Source organism: Chanos chanos, chromosome 14 (genome assembly GCF_902362185.1).
Source record: "Chanos chanos chromosome 14, fChaCha1.1, whole genome shotgun sequence".
NCBI classification, from domain to species: domain Eukaryota; kingdom Metazoa; phylum Chordata; class Actinopteri; order Gonorynchiformes; family Chanidae; genus Chanos; species Chanos chanos.
Window position 1 is genome coordinate 6,500,794 of NC_044508.1, and position 22,730 is coordinate 6,523,523.

Consider the following 22,730-nt stretch of genomic DNA (forward strand, 5'->3'; position numbering starts at 1 on the left):
TTTGATATAATATCTCTATGATAAAAAAGCTGCTAAGAACATGTACATATTGACTCTCTTGAGCAGGTTGGCTTTGTTGATAAATTGCTGTTTGTGCATATACACGGACAGAGTGACAAATATGATTGTGATTGCCAAGACTTAACAATGTGGACAAAGGTCTGCAGTGGAGTTACCTCCTCAGAATCTCACACTCCCTTAAAAAGCTAAGAGGTTATACGTTATCCTGTGTGTTTACAGTAGAGTGCCCTCGGAATGTCTGTTATTTTCATGAGTTTGAAAAATAAAAACAAACAAAACAAAACAATATGGCTCCAGAGAGTGAATGTAATCACAACAACAGGTGTTACTGCCTAGCCGGGTTTGTTGACTCTGCAGTCAGGAAGAGATCCTGGCAGGTAAAAATACTGCAAATTAATGAGGCAAAACAAACAATGAAAACATAGTTACTGTTGTCATTGTCATTCGGTGTCATGTTCTTTTTCTTTTTCTTATTCTTAATATTATTCCATCTACTACTACTATTACTGCTGCTGCTTCTACTACTACTACTATTATTATTACTACTACTATTACTATAATTAATGCATTATTACTACTACTACTACCACAAATACTGTTAGCACTACAGTACAGTGCATTACTACACTACAGTGTACTACAACAACATTACTATTGCTGTTACTACTGGTTCCTCTGCTAGTATTTTGCTAGTATTAGTGCTACGACTAATGCTGCTCATACTACGATTACTGTGTTACTGTTGCTCCTGATACTACCACTACAGCTACTATGACTACAACTTTTATTACTACAACTAGTATAGCTATTATTGTTGTTCTTCACATGTTCACCCTACAACTGTCAACAAACATCGTTTCTAAGGATTAAAAAAGTAACAGCTTGAGAAATGAAAAAAAAACGTAAGGTTCAGTTCTATCACTTAGTTTCCGTCTGCCTCAGGACCAATACTTGACTGACACCCAGTGAGGAACAGAGATCTTAAACGCAGGGTACAGCGGTTCCTCTGCCTGTTCCTCCACATGCCCTCTGGTTTACATTAATGCCGCATTCAGCAAGAGCCAGTCTGCGTGTTACTACTGTGGGAGTTTTACGGGAAGACGAGGGAACACGGCTCAGACGTATATAAAAGAAAATAACTCTCTAGATGCTGGCTTCCAGACACAATCCATCAGCAAAACATGCAATTAAACAAGTGGTGGTCAGCAAAACTAAAGAGAAATTACTCATTTCACCAAGATCACAACGTTCACTGGGCCACCGCTGTTTTCATGTTTCGCGACTAAATCATGTCAGGGGTTTTTTTTTTGCTTTGTTTTTGTTTTTGTCATCGCTTGTTTTCTTTTGTTCTTTTCTGACGACAAGTCTGTAAATACAGCATGAATCTATTTGGGGCATCTCACATAAAGTCAGATAAATTCTGTTCATTTCTGCTATATTTACTTGTTTGCTTGTCTGGGTGTTCGTTTAAGGCTTAACCACGGACCACCCCCCCCCCCCCCGCCCCCCTTAAAGGAGGTAACAAAATGCCCGTCTGAGACAGAATAGTTTCCCAAGCTCACAAATATACCCCTCCTTTCATCTGACCTAAACCTCAAACCAGGGCATGCTGATTGTGGCTGCTCACCCCTCCTGATGCTGCGACGTAGCTTCCCACAGAGAGCGTCGATGCGAGGTATCTCCGCGCCATCCTCTCCGGGCCCGGGGCTCTGCTCGGGGGATGAGGGCGTCCGGCTCAGGTCCAGCGGGGGCTTCGTCGCGCTGCTGCCCCCTGCTGGCGGGGGAGAAGTGGTGCTGGGCTGGCAGGTGAACGTGGGGCTGCTGGCAGCCGAGGAGATGGAGTTTGCGGTACTGGCGGTAGCGCTGGGGGTACTGGGAGCAGAGAGATCCAGAGCTCCCACCCTCGGAGTTGAGGTGATGGGGGAGTTGAGGGAGAACTTGCGAGGGCGGACGGGCGAGGAGGTTCGAGATGGGATAGAGAGAGGAGGAGGGGAGGAGAACTTGCGACAGAGGCGTGGAGATTTGTCATTCGGATGCTCGCCACCACGGTTGTTCTGATTGGTGGCAAAGAAGAGCTCCAGAGACCTGAGTTTGGAGAAGCAGCAAAGAGAGACAGATATTATGAGTAACTCAGTCATACTGTGGCTTAGTAGTCACCAGGTTGACAGACTGTTCTGGAGTTAGAGACAGCTCCACTCCATTATCAACTTAAGAACTGAATCACAGCACCTAGAGTCTGAAAGCCAGGCTAGTTGTAAAAAAAAAAAAAAAAAAAAGAAGGTAGCATGTGGGGGGGGGGTGCATCATTTTAACATAAAATACATTCATCTTTGGTGCACAGTGTTTTGAGCATAGATGAGCAGAATGTAGCAAAATGAGAAAGTTGCAGGCAATGAGGAATGACGGGGCGGGATTCCCTCAATCTTGGACGTCAGAATCAAATTCAACTGCACTTAGTCATCTGAGTAATTTTATAAGGCAGGTCGATAATGAATGGCAAATGTAATATTACATCTGAGGCAAATGTAATAAATGCCTTAAGGCTAGAGGATCCAACCAACTAAAACCTTCTAAGTGCAGAACAATGGGGGCAAAACAGGTCAGTAGAAAAGAGAGAGAGGGAGAGAGGGAGAGAGAGAGAGAGAGAGAGAGAGAGGTGGTTAAAGAGAAATGACTCAGAGAACAACTAATAGACAGAACTGACAAAAAGAGAGTGCAAGAGTGAAAATGATGGAGTGATGGAGAGAAACTGTACTGTGTGTGTTACTTTGACTGGTCCAAGGCTATCTTCCTGATCTTCAGGCTGTAGTCTGGACAGATGGATGTGATTGACAAGCGGTCAAATGAGTGATACTGGACCCTGTACAACAGCAAAGTACGGAAGGGGATGAGAGACAAACAAAAGACAAACACCCACACAGAAGACAATGAGCTTTGAGACACAAACACATACTCCTACAGAGAAAGCTACACAAATGAGTTGAAGACTCTTAAGAAGCCAAATATTTCATCCAACTGGGACTGTGACAACATCACGAAACCAAGAGAACACAGATGAGATAATGTTACATAAATAGGGATTACATATCATTTTGTAGGAAATATTAACAGAATCAAGTGCAAAACTATATGAAATTATGATAGTTTGAGAGTTCAGGAGGAAGAGGTTGTGAACTGGATCTTTGTTTTCAATCACTGTTGCTGTTCCAGACTAACAGAAGACACAAACATTTAACTTCACAGAGCACCTGCTCGTGGAAAAGAAAAAAAAAAGGCGACATTTTTCCAGTTGAAAAGGTCATTGTGTCTCAACAGGAAACACACCGTGGTTGAGTTCCCCCTGCCTCTTCTTTTTCATTCTCTCTCTCTCTCTTTCTTTCAGTCTTTCTCTCTGTATCTCCCTCTCTGTCTCTCTTTCTCACACATATACACACACACACACACACAGAGTTCCAAGCCAACTAAAACAACATCGCTAAAAGGAACAAGAACATGGGAAGCATCCAGAGTCTAACCAAACTGGTGGTAACTATTACATTAATAGCATGGAGCTCTACATACTCAAATAAAGAGTCACTGAAATGTTAGTTGCATGGAATTACATTATGGAAAGCACCACACAATGTATCTGGTAAAGAATCGCTCAGTTTATTCATCTTGAGTATAGCGCAGGGTTAAGGGATTTTCCACAGGACTCTTTTTTTTTTTTTTTTTTCAGTTGGATCTGGAACAGCACCAACCACAGCAACAGAACTGATCAAGGTCTTGATTATTATTTTGTCAGTTTACCCAGAGGTGTTTATTTTGGGTTAGAACAAACTTATCCTATGTTCATCACTCAACACTCTGCCCACAACGCTCTTGGTGGTTGATTGATTGCTCGTTACATAGCAACGAGAGACGGAGCTACCCCGTTGGCTCTCCTACCCTATGGAACACTGCCAACTGGATTCACTGGGACTGACACACACACACACACACACACACCAAGTGTATCACAGCTGGGACTCCAGAAACCCAGAATTCCCGGCAGGTTGTGTTGTGACACACCTCTGTGCAGCAACACAAAACATGCACCTACCTGATGGGGATGGAGGTGAAGGGTTTCTTGTAGATGTCCGTCAGCTTGTCCATCACCACGGCAGCGGTGGTGAAGATGCGGTAAGTGTGCAGAAAAGTGTTGAGGAAGTCGATGGACAGGAAGCGCAGGTCGGTCAGCCTCTCCAGCAGCCTCTCCACGCTGGCGTAGCGGATCTGGGGAACCTTGCAGGAGTTGAGCGTCTTGCTGAAGCAAATGTCAACATCATCTTTATGGAGACGTGCATCGGATCTAATAAAGAAGGAGTAGCACAAGCAAGCGGCGCATGACCGATAGGAAGCGGAATGCTCGTTCGGAAAATAAAGAGGGTGAGGAGAAAGGAGTAATAATACAATGAGAACCACTCCGAAAAAAAACAAACCACGACATTCATATACACCAAAAGGAAGAGACAATGTGATGTGGTGTGAGACATCGACATCGACTTTGATTTATGTACAGATATAAAGAACTAAGAAAGACTACATTAACACGTAGTGCCATTTATGAGATCCAAGGTGTTGGACCATGCATGAAAGGTTTGACCATTCACTCGACAACCTACGTTTAGACGCTGTACAGACAGACCGAACTGTGACGGTAAAACACAAGTACCTTATGGTCACAGGAACTGACAGTAAACACTCAGATGCGTTGACACCGAATTAAAACCACAGGAGGTGAAGCACACGGACAAAGTCAAAGAGAAACAGGCAGATATAGAGCTCACAGTGAGTAAAAAGTGACGACTGGGAACTTGGCAGTTACTGTGACTTACTTAATCATGTGAGGCACGGTCACTTTGGAGTTCTCCTCGAACACACTGGTCATCAAACCGTTACAGCGGATGTTATCAATGCACTGTCCAGGACAAAAGGTCAGGGATCAAGGACAAAAGATCAAAACCAGGCCAGGAGAAGAAAAAGAGAGCACTACAAGGGCTATGTTGCAGGACTCTCTTAGACGGCACAGCATTGAGAACTTTGGTTTGATTTTTGGAAATGGGTTACCATTGTTACACTCTGAACAATATAACTCATGTTCAAAATAGCAGGAGTGTTACGCAACTGAAAACTGTGCTCTGTAGCCAAGGACTTTGACTCGAATTTTCTAGTTTACTGACAACGGCACGTAATGTTTCACAGACTTATAAAATAAATGTTTTGACATGAGTCCCTCCAGCCACTAAAAAGTTATATAAGACTTTCTTCTTCCACTTCAAGTACAATTTTTTTTTTTTTGAGCCCCCACGACGATGACTCTAATAAGAGGGTGTCCGTCGGGGTTTCATCAACACACTAAGCCCGAAGGACTGAAGAAGACCGGGAGAATCCATAAATGATCCCCTTAAGATGAGTTTTCCCTTACGAGACTCTTTGGCCTCAGTTCTCTTATGTGTTTACTCCAAACCAGCACTCTTGGGTTTGTGCTGCTCTGTCTTTCTCAATCCACCCTGCAATTAATCTCTGTGAAAAATGGCTAGACTTTATAGTTGTTCATTTTGTATTTCATTTCATTGTGCTTGATCATAAACAAAAACGACAGAGTGAGTTTGTTTTGAATGCAAGCTGCGTTCAACATCTACAAATGTGAACGCTACAAAGTGTTTTGGATGCTCTTTTTTTTAATGGATGAAGAGATGGTTTTAATTCAGATTGAACATATTGTTTAATTCAGATTCCAGACCTGGCTGATGTCACTGGTCCAAGCTGCTTTCTCCTGGCGTGAGGGGGCAAGCAGAACCACTGTGAACGCAGGTGCATCCGCAGGTTCCACCACAATCTTAAAGTCCAAGTGACCAAAGACTTGTCCAGTGTTTTTAGCTGAAAAAAAAAAGCATAACGGTTAGATACCATAGGACTGTGCTCCTAGGTTAGCTGCCAGTATCACTTGCAAGATTTCAATGTATTCTTGAGCCGTCAACCTTGTAGGATTTCAAGGTGCTGATCTGAGTCAATTGTCTATTGATTACAGCCTAAATCCTCTTGGAAAAATTGTGATAGGACTTTATCTTTGCCTGCGATCTCTAATGCCAAATGGTCCCGAAAAGAACACGACAGTCATCTGAACATCAGTCCCAAGGTAAAAGATAAGAACATTATTTCAATTGGATTGGGTTCCGACAGATAAGAATCCCACAATCAATTATGAACTTTCCAAATTCCAAAAGGTATTACCTCAGACAGCCATGACAATTAGGCCCTATAAGCATTAGCCTCTGGGAGACATGACAGTGTCATTCCGCAGATGTCCTATGGCGATCAAAGGGTCTTTGATAATAAGGAACGCTAATTGATCTATGATATCCTAGCAACACGTCAGATGACATTTCCAGAATGGGCATTTTGGGCCTCCATCCTTTGACCTGGATACGACATTTAATTAACCTGCATTTTTAAGAGCAAATGCCAATGATTTTCCTAATGATTCGCATCTGCATACCTCTCCGTGTGTAAACAAGTATGTAGAGAAATTAAGGGATGAATGTCACACGAAGAAGAAAACAAAGGCCGCACTCACAATCCTCATCACTGGCGTCTGGTTCCTCGATGAGCGTGCACTCGATCAATGACAGCACACCGCCTTGCTGCAGAGGGTCAGGTCAGGAAGGTGGAGGGATGGATACAATGAAGGGTTAATCATTAAAACAGCAATAAAACCAACAAAAACTAAAAAAAAAACCCAAAAAAATCAAATCCATCATTCATCGCTTGTGTAAGGATGAGGGAACACTTAGATCCCCAGGCGAGTTACATGATGCGGACCGGAACAACTAAAGTGGATAATCACTTCTTTTTTTGTTGAACTTTTGCCACTATAATTGTATTACGGATAGTTGCCACCTACTGGACAAATTTATCATGGCATTTTGCCACGGTAGCAGCATTCGATTCGCATTTATAATATACTTTAAGGTGTACGCATCCGTGTATCAAGATTTGAAGCCCACATGCCTGGAACTGAGTCACAGTCAAATCTGTGTATGATATTTTCAGAGAAGTTTAAACTGTCCTCACACCCTGTCTGTAAGTGCAGTTCTGTTTGCAGGGGCTGCTTATACCGCTGTGAGCTCACAAGATTTGATGTTTGACAGGTTGTTTTTTTTTTTTTTTTTTTTGCCATTGTACCTTGCAGTCGTGCAGGTGCTGAGAACAGTCAATGCACTCTCAACAGAAGTGCCTGAATCTCAGAAACAAACAGCAAAGCCTGCTGACAGAATTACCTATAGTAGCCTTTATCGTAAAACTGAAGGAAATGTCTTTTCTTCACTAAAACGCTCAACCGAGAAGCGTTTTTATGTTCTTAATGGGAACACTCCGTATGAGGTAACACTCAAATGTTTCGGCATTTAGAGAGCTCTCGAAACTGCCGCAACAAAGAACGCTTTCGGCAAAATCCACACAGGCACAGAAAATGAGAGAGAGAGAGAGACAGAGAGAGAGAGAGACAACGAATAAAGGTATGTTGATGGTTTTTTTTATTTTTGTCTTCTGACTGCTAATGCTTTCCAGCTCTCTCATAAAACATTTGCCTTGAATTCCATAAATTGCATTCAAAATCCCCAGTAGAAGCTTGAGGTTGTACTGTCTTCAACTGTAGTCATTAAATTCAGGGCAGTTTACAAAGAAATATGGGTTTGAAAGGTCAAACAGAGAGGAGGAGTAAGAGATTAATTCTACATGGGCTGAGCTTTAGAAATGGAAAAAGCAAGAGTTGTCTTACATGATTAACCTCACTGACGTAATCATTGGTAGTAGCAGTGCTGACATAGCTTTGACTTGGGGCTTTATCACATAGGTATAAATTATATGCATGCTTTGAAAAGAACTACAGTCAAAAGACTAGCAAAAAAAAAAAAAACATTTCAAGTCACCAGCAACTGAGCCTCTGTATAAATAATTGCTCACCTGTCAGCTTTGAGAAATGTACAGTCACTGTGTGTCTGAGTGTGTGTGTGTGTGTGTGCGTGTCACTCACCTTGAGTAGGTGCAGCTTACCCCCGGAGCTGCGTGTGCAGATAAGGAAGTGCTTTGTGAAGAGGAAGCACTGCCTCTCTCCTTCCTTCTTCAAGGACAGAGAACCCAGTCGTACCTTACTGAGCTTCCCTCGCTCCACCGAGGGCAACTGGATCAAAGAGCCTGAGAGAGAGACAGAGAGAGATAGTCTGTGACTTTAACCAGTGAACATAATATTCCTGAAATGAAACTCCACTGACAGAGAGAGAGCAAGAGAGAGAGAGAGAGAGAGTCTACAACTTCATCCAGTGAACATAATATTCCTGAAATGAATATTCACTGACAGAGAGGGAGAGAGAGAGAGTCTATGACTTCATCCAGTGAATATAACATTCCTGAAAGTTAACTTGACTGAAAGAGAGAGAGAGAGAGAGTGAGAGAGACAGAGAGAGAGATGGTCGGCGGCATGCGACGAACAAAATTCTCCCCAATGTCAACGAACTGAGAGAAAGAGAGAACAAACGGAATAAACATAAAAGAAAAAGACAAGAGGAGAGGGTCAGCAACCCTGCGGTGCCACTGGGTGATACACATGCAGATGAGCGCACAACAGACACGAGAACAAAAACTCATATAAATTTCAGAGAGAAACCACAAAGATAAAAATCACGCTATCACAACCCCCACTGCGGAGGACACAGACTTTATATGTTCTGTCACAAGTCTTTAAGTTAGAGGGTTTGGAATAGGCTACAAAAATCAAACGAAAAGTCAACGCGAGTAATTGCGTTTTACTCACGCACTCAGCAAAGAATTGAACAATGCAACCGATGACATTTTTTTCTCCTATTCTTTTAACATTCCAAGCACACCGGAAGAGCATCTGCTGGTTATCTCCCTCTCTCTCGCCCTCACTGTCCTTTTCCCCCTCATCTCCCTCCCAGAGCTATAGTTAAATCCATCATAAATCACCTAAAAACTTCAAAGGCCGAATCCTGCTCCACGACAATTCTGTTCGACCTCCGAAAACTCCAATGTATTATTCAAAACCCGTGAGGTGCCACATCCAAGCAGGCCTTGTTCAGAAGCGCTGCTCTTTTTGTGAGAGGGATGACAGGGGTTTGGTGACAGCTGTTTTCGGTGAAGCAAGCTCACCTTGTCGCACAAACGTCTGGCTGGTGTCCAGAAGAATGTCGCAGCCTTCCACTATCATGCGCTCGATGGCCAGGTTCTTGCGGATGTTCTCTGTATCGCTTACCTCATCGTGCATGACCCTAAGGAGATAATGACGTGAAGAAATCACTCAGCTCAAAACGTTTAAGCTCAGCTTGACCCTCCATCCTTTGGGCTCTCTTTCATAACGCAGTAAAACGGTGAATACGGGACTCCTCGAGAATAGGTCAACGGTTGAATTTTTACAGCCAGTCAAATATAGTTCAGCAAAAGCTGAATATAAAAAGCTGGAAAAAAGTATAACTATATTATCCTTCAGACTCACTCACCTGGAGAGCTCCTCTAACTTGGACTTGGCAAACTCCAGACTTTTACGTTCTACATGTTCATGGGGTGTATGGGCCAGGAGCTCGTGGAGGGTGATAATGTACCTGGGGATCTGTCCAGCAGAAAGAGACACAAATCATCTCTCATAACGCATAAACCTTTAGGACCTTTAAGACAGAAGAATTCATTCTGCCAAATTACAAAAAATTACAAATTACAAAAGGAAATACACACGCTTTATCATTTTTGTCCTTCTCACTCTTATCCAAATTTTTTAAATTATCAACAACTCCTAACAAAGAAAGCATGCAGTGTCAGTCAGTGAGTTAGGAATTAGTGTGGCTTTCATTAATACAAATGGCCTGACTGGGAAAAATCGAATCTGGTTTTCGTTAAGAGCATGGGAAAGAAACTACTCTACCAAAGGAAACTACCCTTCTCCTTTTGAAAGTGGACGATAGCACTGATGATTCTATCAGATTTTATCGCCGCATTTAACAAAGTGGATCATTGCATCCTGATTAAAATCTTAGTTTACTTGGTGTGTATTAGAGAGTAATGCATTCCACGACTACATGCGGTATTCCTAAGGGCTCTATAATAGGGCCAGTTTTGTTCCCTTTTTACACACCAGATCATATCTTATAAGTTAAATGTAATAATTCCTTTTTTTGCTCTGTCGATGACACACAACTTTGCTTGTTAACCAAATCTAGTCTGTGGAGAAGAAGACAGCTCTTCAGCCTGACTGTGCTGTCTGGGTCAATTAAAGGTGTCAGGGAAGTAAACATTTTCCGGAAAATGTTTGAATGCACAGATACTGATAAAAACAGACACAGAGGAGCAAACAAGAGTGACTGGTGCAAATCAAAGAGAGACCAAAATCAGACTCATATGTTTGGCATTAAGCTAAACATACTTCTTGATTGCAGCAGAAAAGCTATTTAGGGTGTAAATTTGAGTGGAAAAAAGTCCGGAATTACTACCAGACCGGAATGAGGGATAGTATTTGTTGGGATTTCTGGGTCGCACCTGGAACATAGGATATGTGAGAAAGGTTTCCAGCATTCTCCCCTCACAGGCTGCGTTGGACTCGTACTGTTTCAGCAGCTTGTCAAAGTCCCGGTTCTGTTTACAGTTGGCCAGGACCTGCAGGCTATACTGATGGTTCCGCACAAATTCCTGATAGATGTTCAGCATCGGCAACAAGATATCAAAGAGATCGGCTAAAGAAGAAAGAGACAGAGAGCCAGAGAGAGAGAGAGAGAGAAAACACAAAGCCATGGTCATAAAAAGAGGCGTCATTTTTTTACAGGCTGCCAGCAAAACACTTATCTTGGGGTTTTAGGGCTACAATCAGGGAATGGGTTTCTTTGTCTGGACTCCATTGTAAGGTTTAGGTGGGTGTTGAGTTCTTGTGGGGCTGCAGACAGAGAGATAGGAAACAGACAGACGTCACTGCTCTTGTTTAGCTAAGACACTGTGCGTCAGTGGCAGGGCATGTCCTTGACAACAGTGTCACCATGCAGTTGTGCAGTCTTTGTTGGTGAGGATTCTGAGACAGACAGAAGCACTGACTATAGCTTACTGAATAGCAATTCCATGTGACAAACGCTTACCTAAAACCAGCGTGGGCCAATTTGCGATCCTTGCCTTCAAACCTTGATGGAATATTTCGTGTAAAAACATGATTGTTTCACTGAGGAAGTGAAAGAAAATTAAATGAATACATGAATCACTTGGCACACAAAGCAAAGATTTTTTTTTCTTTGCTGTCTTTCCTAAAACCAGAATGAATAGTCCTTCTTATGGGTTTGGCTTCAGCTGTTTCAACTTAGACACTAAGAAACTTTCTGGAACTGAAAACGTACTATGAGTTGTCAAAACCATTACCCAAAGGGAGTTACACTGGCTGGTTCCACAGCCACCTGTTAACAGATTCCACCACAATATTTGCAAAGGCAATTTGCTTTAATTCAATCTAATGCTTTGGTGACACTGAAATATTTGCTAATTTGCCGTTGACTCAAGTAGTTCCAGCTTCCTGCCTTATAACATTATCTGATGTTAAAGCAGTGTTGGCTCTTTTTTCTTTTCTCTTTTTGCTTATCTGGGGCAATAGCTGTTTCAGCTCACGCTTTTGACTGAATTTAAGGAGCAACGACAAGTCTTTTGAATTTGATCACCAAGTTTCGGGGGGCTGGGAGACGGACCTGTTGAGGAAGATGCTACTGACGTCATCGTGGCTAATGGGAGGCTTTTTGGAGCTAGCCGCCATACGCAGCGGTCGGAGGAAGCAGTTGACCAGAATGGAGAGCTGGTGGACGTATTCCGTCTCGGCCTCGACCATGTTGAAAACGATCTGGTTCCTTTTTCTCATACTTTCAGCATGTGGCGAGCAGATGTAATCCTGAACGATAATCTTCCATTTACGACGGCACAGCCAACCCCGCATGAAACTCTGCACCTGTAAAGAGTCAAGGGGTGTCGGTATTTTCGCTGGCCAATGAGGAACATGACAACTGTATTCGAAATTGCAGGGTTCATATTCCGTAAAGGAACTGGATCTTTACGTAATTTCCTAAAATTTCTGCTAACAGAATCACAGAATTCCCAGGAGCATCATAAAAGAAATGATTTGAGACTTAGTTGCAGTGATGTTAATACATGTTACGATACGTTATGATAAGGTATTTTTTCCCCGCTGGGTCAGTATAGTTTTTTGCTTGATGGGTGAGCCGCAGCGAGGTAATTAGTCTCACCAGGTGGTCTCTGGTTGTTTCATCTGCTGACCACAGTCACAGGATTGGAGGAGACCTGAGATGAGTTCTACCCATTCAGACTCATTGCCCCTGGGTCTACATGTTATGAAATAAATCTGTTTTTTTGTTTGTTTGTTTGTTTTTTTGTGCAGAAATGAGAGGTGCTCATCTGTACTTGTGTACAGACACGGTTGCAGTCATGTCGTGGATGTCCTGAATGCTGCAAACCCCAGAACATTTGAATTTAATAACCACAGCGAGAATCACTCAGAGGAAAAAAAAAAAAAGATAAAAAGGTGATTAGTTCTTGGTGTTCAGGTCTCTGATCCACACAGGCCAAGGCCACACAGACAGCTGTGCTTTTGAAATAACAGTCAAGAGGTGATACTACGACAAGAAGACAAATGCAGAAAGAGAGAAAACTGTCCTTAGTATTGTGTTTTCTACACTGTTTTTACTTCACACAATTTCTTTTATTCATATTTATGTGAAACTTCTTCACAAAATGTGGAGATACACAGTTTGTTTCAGCCTATTCCATCAGCCTATTCCAAACAGCATTTAAATGTAACGGAACACACAGTTCAAAGAAGTTTTCTCTTCCGCTTTCTTTAAACTATCCGAAAATAATTCTGGCAACACCCTTGTATTTTGCGAGAAGCAATACAGCTAAGGCATTGCATTTTAATAAGCCACAAGTAAATGTAAATTTTATACATTGTTTTAAAATCACATACTTCTTACAAAAAAAAAAAACGGAGCACATACATTATAAATGGAACCCTGCTGTTGCTTAGAAACCAGAGAGCTATATAACCAAAAATCAATAATTCTTCCCCCTTAATCTTAGAAATCTGTGACACTTGTGTTGATGCCGAAATACGTTCCCTTATCTCATATGTAAGCGCATGCATTAAAATGTATATCAGGTTTTGTTTTTCCCTACAATTTCTCAAGAGAAAAGTCTTACGAGACCTTAATATTCAACTTTCTCCTTTATGGCTCTCTTAAATGTAGAAACCCAGATGCACTCTTTGTGTTATGTATAACTTTGGAGAGGAACATCTTGCAAAATCAGCAGCCTTTTTTTTTTTTTAATAAAACCCAGGACCTAGGAGTTTCAAACCCAAAGCAATATATACCTGTGAGAATGCCAAGAAGACTTACATCACTGTTTACACACCGTAGCCATAAAAATCCTACAACTCGTGTTTATTTTTGAATGATGTTTTTCTTACTTGTATCTCTTGAAATAAATCAACTCCAGCTCGAGCGAATCAACTGCCATATTAGGTGTATTTTTGACAAGGGAAGCGATGTCTGACAGGGATACAAATTTTTGGCACCTGTGCGCAGCTTCCCCTCATACCCATGAGCACCCTGGGGCCATGTCAGTGTTAGTGACAGACCACAGGCACACCACAGCTTATCTGTCAAACCAGCCCAAATACTGAACTGGTTTTACTGGTCCTTTGTGACACATACCGTGAACCTTAAGTGAGATTTTGACCATTTTGGAGGACACTGCAGATTCAGACTTGGTCATTAGGATATAGTTTATTTCATCGGTTCATCTTTAATCCGTAGGCCGTTGTCAATACAGCATACGTGACAGATTTAACTGATTATCTATTCACAGCTTTAAGAACTTGTGGAATTGACAAGTAGCTATTGCATGTCATGCGGTGGGTTGGGGTGGGGGGGGTGGGGGGGTGACGCTCTATTACAAATGTGATTACTATGCAAAGTTAGAACTAATGTAAATATCAACTTAATTTAAAGTGGATTCGTTTGTTCGTCACGTTATTACATTCGATACATTAATTTGTAATCTGGCATAATGTACCTTTTTGATTTTTTTGATGTCAGGGTCCTCCTCCTCTTGGTTGACTTGGTAAGGCCGCATTCTCTCCTTAGTTTTGTTCAGGGCGATGATCTTTGAGAAAAGTAAAACAAATACGAAAGCATTTTAAGCAGTTCACACGTACAGTTCACTGATATGCATCGACCAGCAGAGAATTTGACTAGGAGAAGTACCCAGTCAGAGTTATGATGAGATAAACTTTTTATTGCCCCAAAGGAAATTAGTCTTGATTGTTCAGTGTCCTGGCATGTTGGCAGACACATCTACTTTGTCATATACAAACATAACACACATGCTACATACAAACCAATCTTTCACCTCTTTCCCATAATGCTGTGCATTTACTGGGGAAAAAAAAATACTATTCATAAACTTACTTAACATAATGCTGAGCTCGTTTCTTTGTGTTGAGGGCTTGAATGGATTGAATGGGCTTGGAAACAAGAGGAGAGACTGTGTTTGATAAATTTATACTGAGGGGCTTTGATGCATCTGCCCAAGGAGAAGAGCTGGAATTCACAGCATAGAACGTGGGCAGAATCTAATTTTTTTTTTTTTTTCATCTTGCCCTGCCTAAAGATGGTTTCTTCAAATACTACTTGTAGAGTTCAGGGATGATACAAATGTTCATGGCTGAAGTGAGTAATGAAGTATTAGGACTAAACCGAGAGCCAAACCATGATAAGATGCCATAGAGTAGCATGCGCTCAATTACAGAATGTTAAAAGAGAAGCAGTTTTATTTTTTTGCACTGGAACCAATACCTGTCAGTATGATTAGGAGGCGTATGTATTACTGGACCTTAAATCCAAAACTGTCTACCCACACACTCTGTCATCAGTGTGAAGTAGCAGATGAATGTAGAAACTAACCTGTGCTATGCTCTGGTTCTAAACAACCATACATGAGGGATCACTGAGAGGCTTGAAGAGGAACACTGTTCCCTCTGTTTTCCTGACATTGAGAAAATGGTTTGTAATACCATAAGAGTCCATCTCCATTAGACCGTTATGGCTGCGGCATCGGAGAACTTCATAACGCAATTACCTTTTTCGCCGCTACTGAATGAGTTTGCACACCGCGTGAATAAAACAGGCAAACTTGACAGCTGTACAGCGCAACTCAAATCAAATAGATTCAAATGTTCCCTCGTGAATATTCAGTCATACAAAACATGGGCCATTGTGGAGTTGTGAGAGATACCAATCTAACTTCCTCATCAAAGACAATCTTCTCCTTTCATTCAGCATGGACCATCAAAACAGTTTGTCACGGCAAACATCAGCTATTTACTTTGTATGCAAATTGTGGTTTTAACGTTCCTTGTCTCACCCATCGGAGAGCATACACTGCAGACATGAACTTGAAAACACAAAGACCTCAGTATGGTTACTATACTAATATTTGATAGCAATTTATACAGTCATTGTTGAGGCTGTGTGTGACAGGGGTTCTCTCTACACTCATACAGAATAATAATAATAATAAAACACTGACACTACTACGACTATGACTAATAAGAATAAGAATAAAGAAGATGAAGAATATGAAATGTATGTGTATATACAATGCTATATTCACCGTCATAATTTATTACACATGATGGTCTCTCACTGTAGAACACATGTGGTATGGTCTGATACTGATGTTAAATGTAGGGATAAGTCAGTATGAATGTGTGAATTATACTGGCATACACTACACTGTTATATGTGATATATATATATATGAAAATATATGGGGGAATTGTGCAATTCATTGAAAATACTTGGAAAAAATCTTTATTTATTTATTTCAAAGGATGTAAAGGAGAATGGCTTCTTGTGAAGGGATGGGAGTGCAGAACATGGCATAAAATATGTGTTGTATGATGATGTGTGCTATATTTTTCCATATGGGTAGGTGTGATTGCTGTTAGGGGTTGTCAAGGCGACATCTGGGCTTTTTCCTTTTGGTGCGTCGCGTTCTTTTTTAAACATCTGTCTAATAATGCTACTGGTTCCGAGGGCCTTCTAGAACAGAAGGTGTGTACTGCAAAAAGAAAAACCAAAAACAAACAAATAGCATTGCTGAGAGATGGATTTGCACTTAAGTGCTCTAAAATTCTTACCTTCATTTTTTTTTTTTAGATCTTAGTGTGCCAAAAAAAAATACCCCAGAATGCTGTGTGTTTTACTTACAAAGTAAACACTTCTGTAGAGTAAAACTGCAATGTGGTTGCCTTTCATTTTCCTATCTTCAGTATGCCATTCTAAAACAATCTCCTCCAGAGACACTTTTCCCAGCGTGTTTACCTGATGTATGTCTTTACTCTTCTTCATACTGAACCAGTGATTATGCCTACATTACTGTTGCTTACTATGGTACATCCTTTTCGGTGAACGTATGGTATTGAACAAATGATATGGATTTTTTCTCTTTGCTGTTCTCAGCATGTTCCATGAATGATTCCTGCGGGAACAAAAGGACGAGGTCCAAACATTTTCTTGTGTGAAATAACAGTCATATTGGTAAATTATTCATAGTTTGCTTCTGAACCAGCATCTTCTCATTAGTAAGACTGATCCTTTCAATAACAGAACAATTGTTCCTTTGTTCACATCACTTATTTATGTTGGGAAGTCTGTTTAATATAACACATTGGGAATAAATATTTGATTATACAATTAACAAATAATTTAACAAATTTGGGGGATTTCTGACTGTTATCAGGAATAAAAATAACAGTTATCCTGGTAAAAACGTGCCAGTTTTTTATTTCTCAACATGACACATTTCACAAAATGATCATATGTTGTAGCCAAATGCTGCTGAATATTCTAGAACATATTCTCTCCCTAGACGAAAGCGTGTCTTAACATTAGAACGCACAGAGGAGGGCTGAACCTTTAAATGTGGACAGTTTGTGTTCATAATTGAAACTGAAATGTCAGTTACTTCAGCACATATTAATGCCACACAGGAAATTATGACAAACAAATTATGCAAAAAAAAAAAAAAAGGCCAAATCTAAAATTAGATTGGTATACTCAGACCAAGCCTTGAATTCAGTGAAAGATACAGGATCTTCTTTTTTGAAGGTGACCAGTGTGTTCAGACCAAATAGAAACTGAAGTTATGTATTGCTTGAAACAGTCATTGCGTCATGAATTCCGTCCAATTTACTCTTCAGTTGATTTTTGAGTGAATTATGGACGTTTTCCTTTGCATTTTCCCAGACAACCACATCTTACCATTCTTGAACCGCTCTCACTTGACTGAAAATTGTGAACAGATTGTTTCAGTGTAATTAGATTCTGCTGACACATGTGGTGGTAATCATTGGAAAAAGGCTTTTTTCATTAGACAGATCACAGCAAACCATCTGAGTTTCTAGTTATGTTGAATCCTACGCCTGGGTATCAATGTACTGATCATATCACTCAGATTCTGCTGCTAACCCTGTACTGAAGATCAATTGGATTGATTAATATGGCAGCAAGTGCCAGGGAACGATGTGATGATTTTTTTTTCTTCCATGTTTCTTATTATTTTGGACATTGATTTCTGCTTTAGAAAAGCCCCTCATGCTTTTGATCCAAAAATGTCAATACTGTGACCTGATTTCTTGTCCCCATGGTGACCAATCCCGCCAGTCCTGGTCATTTAGGGTGACAAGTTTCTCGGTGAAATGAGACGAGGGGTAAATGAACAATGGAAATTACAGATTTTCAATGACGTGTCTTGTTCCATCAGATTTAGTAACTAAGTTAGCGATTCCGAAATTCTTTAAGATCCCTTGCAGTTGTACATGTATGTAAACATTTCCAACCCCCCCACCCCTCCCACCCGAGAACTTTAGGTTAATGCTCTAAATCCTTAAAAAAAAAAAAGTCTACCTCAGCTTTTAGCCGCTCAATCTCTGTGTCCTGGTCCTCCAGTTGCGTCCTCAGCTGATTGGCTGCCACCTTTTCCGTTTCCACAATCTGCACCAGATGAATGTACTTCTGCATGAGGACCTCACGCTCGATGATGATGTCAGAGTAGCTGAAGTTTGGACGAGATAGATAAAAAATGAGCAAGACGTCCTATAAACAAAGGAATTTGGGGGCAAAAATGCTCATTTTTGTGTGTACAAGCTTTGTGTATTTTTTGGGAAGTGGGATAAAAGGAAAGTAGGTCAATTCATGAATTTAACCTTGTCAAAAAATGCTATGTTTAAGAAGCGCCTTAAACATCAAATGGAAATCCAGTGAAGTCAGACTACCATATTTGCTCGATTCCTAACACCACAACAATCTACCTGGACATTCGTACGCAGCGCCATGAAGTTGTAACATTCCAGAAAACTTAACTCTCAATGGACTGAAAAATAACAATCAAATGAAATTTATGGACGCTCCCTAGCCAAGCTTCTTCCTATTTATCACATGTCATAGGCAGACATATCATATATCAACTTTGAAAGTCCTCACAGTTGCTGCTTATGTTCCTTTTCTCTTTCTTTCTTTCTTTCTTTCTTTCTTTTCTTGAATAACTGCAGGTTGGGGAGGAGTGGGGTCTGGGATACACAAGGGTTTGTACCAGATGTTAAGAGTCACATCTGGCCAGGAGAAATACACTAATCCATTCTCTAGTCCAGGAGAGTTCCTGCATAATGCGAATCCACATGCTGTGGCTGCGTCTAGTTCTTATTAAAAAAAAAAAAAAAAAACAGGCAGAGAATAAAACCTCTAGAGAAGCTGCGAGTCTCAAGTCACAGATGGCGAGTGAATGAACACCGGCAGAATGAAAGTCTAATTTATTGACATCATCATAAATGAAATTCATTTGAATTTTCTTTCACTGTATCTGGTGCACGCGCTTCGAGAAAGTCAAGTGACTACGACATATCAGCGAACTGCAGAGGGGAAGGCAAAAGAACCGAAGATAAAGCTAATGTGGCAAAGAGAAACGCAGAGTCTTTTACGCCTTTCAAAGACTTGCCGTTTAAAAGACTTTCAGAGGACCAATTAAGAGTGAGGAAGCTTACGTGAGAGAAAATCATGACACGTACAGGGACTCTGCCGTACCACAAAAACAACAACAAAAAAAAAACAGGTGTTTCTAGACATTATCTCCGAGCTGAGCTGACATGCCCTTGCAGCGGTGTAGAAAAGGGAACAGTGGAGCTCAGGGGTGGGGGTTCAAGACCGACGAGTTTCTGGATGTGTAAAAAAGTGCCACTTTAGTTTAGTCTCTAGTGTAGTGTATTAGAGGGGAAAGCAAAGCACTGCTGTCAACTTTAATGTTGTTTATGTGGCACAAGGCTGGTTTGCAGTGACAGGAATAAATGTGCAAAGCGCTTGTGGGTTTAGATGATATTCTACGGTTTTCAGCGGGGAGATATCCTGCTCGGTCAGGAAGCACCAAAAAGACACGTAATTAGCCCCTCATAACCAAATAATATTCACTTTTGGATATATTAAAAGTGCACTATTTCATTTCTTTTATTGCTGTTATTATCATTATTAAATGAACGTTGGGCTCGGGAGACAGTTATTGCCTTTGCATTAATAAGTTGGACCCATGGATGCAAAGACTGACTATCCACGGTGTCGGTTTGATAAACTTAAGCAGGTTTTGCAGCCTGTGTCTCAACCTACAATGACAGAGCAATAAACAAAGAGGAAATAATATCTTGGATACAGAGACATCATCAGACGAGACTGGCTAAGCAAAGTTTATCTTCTAAAATAGATTTTGTTATCTGAATCGATCGTGCGGCTGGTACGTTCCCGTACACTTCAGCCCCTTAATCAGAATCGCACAGGCACACACACCTAGCCTGCTGGATGGCGTCCACCCACTCGTCACACTCCGTCTCCTCTTCCGTTCGTAGCTCCAAAGGTTTTTGGCCATCGTGTCCGAACACAATGAGGAAATAATGCTGTGGACAGAAAACACACATTACAATACAATTCAATACAATCCTCAGAAAAATGCATATCTCCAGTACATGTAGATTTATCAACGTACTATGCAGCAATCCATTTACACAGCATCAAACAAACAATACGCATTTTTACTGTCAACTGTAAATACCAATGTATGCACCAAACATAACGTAACTAGAAGAACTTTGTAGTTACGACAAGAAATTTGTGTAAATTTTCATGACGACTGTCTAGGTGAATAGAGGGACTCTACAATGTGTCACAGCTTGCTGTACCAAACGGAGTCTCACTGAAATCAGATATCAGACCAATGAACTGTGTCGCTATGACATATTATTACACGTCTAGAAGAAGAAGAAGTATTTTAATGGTCACACACACACACACACACACACACACACACACACACACTAGGAGCAGTGAGCGGTGAAATTCAACCTCTGCATTTCACCCATCCTACACACCCACACTAGGAGCAGTGAGCACACACGCACTAGGAGCTAGGAGCAGTGGGCAGCTGCAGCGTAGCGCCCAGGGAGCAACTCCAGTTCTTTTTCCCAGTGCTTTGGTCAAGGTCACTGACAGGAGTTTTAACCTTAACTTACATGTCTTTTGATGGTGGGAGGAAACCGGAGCACCCGGCGGAAACCCACGCAAACACAGGGAGAACACGCAAACTCCACACAGAGAGGATTCGAACCCAGGGCCTTCTTGCTGTGAGGCAACAGTGCTACCGTGCTGCCCTGCCAGTCTAAACCACAGTAGAACCAGAACTGATACAGTACCAATCTACTGTCAAATCAAACTATGAGGTCTGTCCCTACATCATACCCACATCAAAAACACCCCCTGCATGTAAATAAAAAGAAAAATGAAATGGTTACACGCATTAAATTAAGTGCTTCCCAATGGCAGCAACTCCACCATAAGGGTGGATTACAGAAATTGGAAGGAAGTTGTGAATGGTATGTTCATACAACCTGAGGCTACTGGCAAATAAACACTGTTCCACTCTACACACCAGATGTACAGTAAACTGAATCACCTTTAGTGGTAATGATCCCTCAGGGGGGAGAGGACAGACACTCTGTGTCATCAAAAGAACCACGGAACCACATCTGTCAACCAAAAGAGCCATAGCATTTAATGCAGAGAGTTAATTAGTGCTCTGCAAAGGTTGTAGAACCAGACTAATTGTGCCTCTGAAAACAGTTTCGAGGGAAGAGATCTGTATTTGTGTGTAGGTGTATGCTTTCCGTCTTTTTAAAAGCGAGACGTTGCGTTCTGGTCTAGATCCCGCTGTTAACAGTATCAATGGTGATGTTGTGAGAAAGGTTATTCATGAATATTTGTGATGCTGTTAACAGCATCAATGGTGATGTTGTGAGAAAGGTTATTCATGAATATGTTGCCACATTTGTGGCAAACAGCTGTTTTTTGTTTTTTTTATAAGAGACGTGACGTAGGAAAAATCATCTCAAGTATGTAACCTATCGTCACCCTATCCCTATTCAAACATCAAGCAATTAAACTGAAGTGGTCATTTTGCCCCGATACCAAGATTAACGAGTGAATACTTAATGAAGACACGAGACACTGGCAATGTGCTTGCAAAGAAGAAAGATGCAATGGAGAGGCTTAATTAAAGAGCAACTGTAATAGGTTGACGGGTCAAATGCTCCGTGGTTCACTAACCACACCACGCAACATACAAAGGTTTAGGGATAGGTCAGCGTGCGGTTCTGGGGTTTTGGCCTTTCTCTCTGTGTGGAAGAATGAGCCAAGCGAATATCTTTAATGAGAATTTGAAATGGATTAATATCAGAATTGGCCTGTTTTGGTAGAGGAGGTAGAGTTTCCCTTGCAAATTTTTTTTACCTCGAGACCCTTCCAGACCTACAGCAACCGAGTAGTGCACCGTAAACAGACGAGCGAAAAATCACCATTTTGGCTCAAGCTTTGAGAGTTCTAGTCCTCATTCTAAGATTCTCACAGTTTTGTATTAATGTGAAATAGCTGCACTGCAGGAACTCTGTTTGATCCTTCCGAGGTTTGAGCCAATAACAGTCAATCAAATCAGTCTCTACACAGAATAAGCCAGATGTCACCAGCAAACCAGGCCTTAAGTAGGATAACTCAATCCTCAATTTAGTCATGAACTTCAATTTTGTTCTTTCTGTATAAATGATCTTTTACTTTTTGATTGATTTACAACAACAACAACAAAAATATTAATTATATTGTAACTCTATGCTGCTAAAATTTACATTAAATCAAGAAAATAATCAAACTTTTTTTTTTTTTTGCTTAAATACCATGGTTGTGATGCTAACAGAAAAATGGGTTTGAGTTCCATACTTTTGACTGATCCAAAGTGACACAATATAAGAAGAGTGGTTGGGAAATTTACTGGTTTATGTTACAAGTAAGCACTGAGATGTTTCTCCACTGGGCACTGCTTTGAGGGGGCCTCTAAGGACCACCTTAATCTTAGTTAATTAGTTAGCTTTCCTTAGTTACAAAACAAAAATATATTGTCACAACATTTAACATCAGATTCGGTATGAAAATGTCAGTTCATTTGTGTCAGTTGTGTGTGTGTGTGTGTGTGTGTGTGTGTGTGTGTGTGTGTGT

At 41.0% G+C, this 22,730-nt stretch overlaps 1 protein-coding gene across 1 annotated transcript in view; it reads right to left on the minus strand.

The window, feature by feature from the left end:
* Positions 1–22,730, minus strand: part of rasgrf2b (Ras protein-specific guanine nucleotide-releasing factor 2b) — a 49,013-nt gene that overhangs the window by 12,582 nt on the left and 13,701 nt on the right. Inside the window, exons 2-15 of the mRNA XM_030791549.1 lie at positions 19,983–20,089; positions 18,060–18,207; positions 14,164–14,253; positions 11,769–12,022; positions 11,175–11,254; positions 10,588–10,781; positions 9,558–9,667; positions 9,211–9,329; positions 8,078–8,238; positions 6,620–6,686; positions 5,786–5,922; positions 4,878–4,960; positions 4,103–4,351; positions 1,649–2,106 (exon numbers count right to left, since the gene is read on the minus strand). Of these exons, the coding sequence (XP_030647409.1) occupies positions 1,649–2,106; positions 4,103–4,351; positions 4,878–4,960; positions 5,786–5,922; positions 6,620–6,686; positions 8,078–8,238; positions 9,211–9,329; positions 9,558–9,667; positions 10,588–10,781; positions 11,175–11,254; positions 11,769–12,022; positions 14,164–14,253; positions 18,060–18,207; positions 19,983–20,089 (2,257 nt within the window). The remainder of the gene's footprint in view (positions 1–1,648; positions 2,107–4,102; positions 4,352–4,877; positions 4,961–5,785; positions 5,923–6,619; positions 6,687–8,077; positions 8,239–9,210; positions 9,330–9,557; positions 9,668–10,587; positions 10,782–11,174; positions 11,255–11,768; positions 12,023–14,163; positions 14,254–18,059; positions 18,208–19,982; positions 20,090–22,730) is intronic.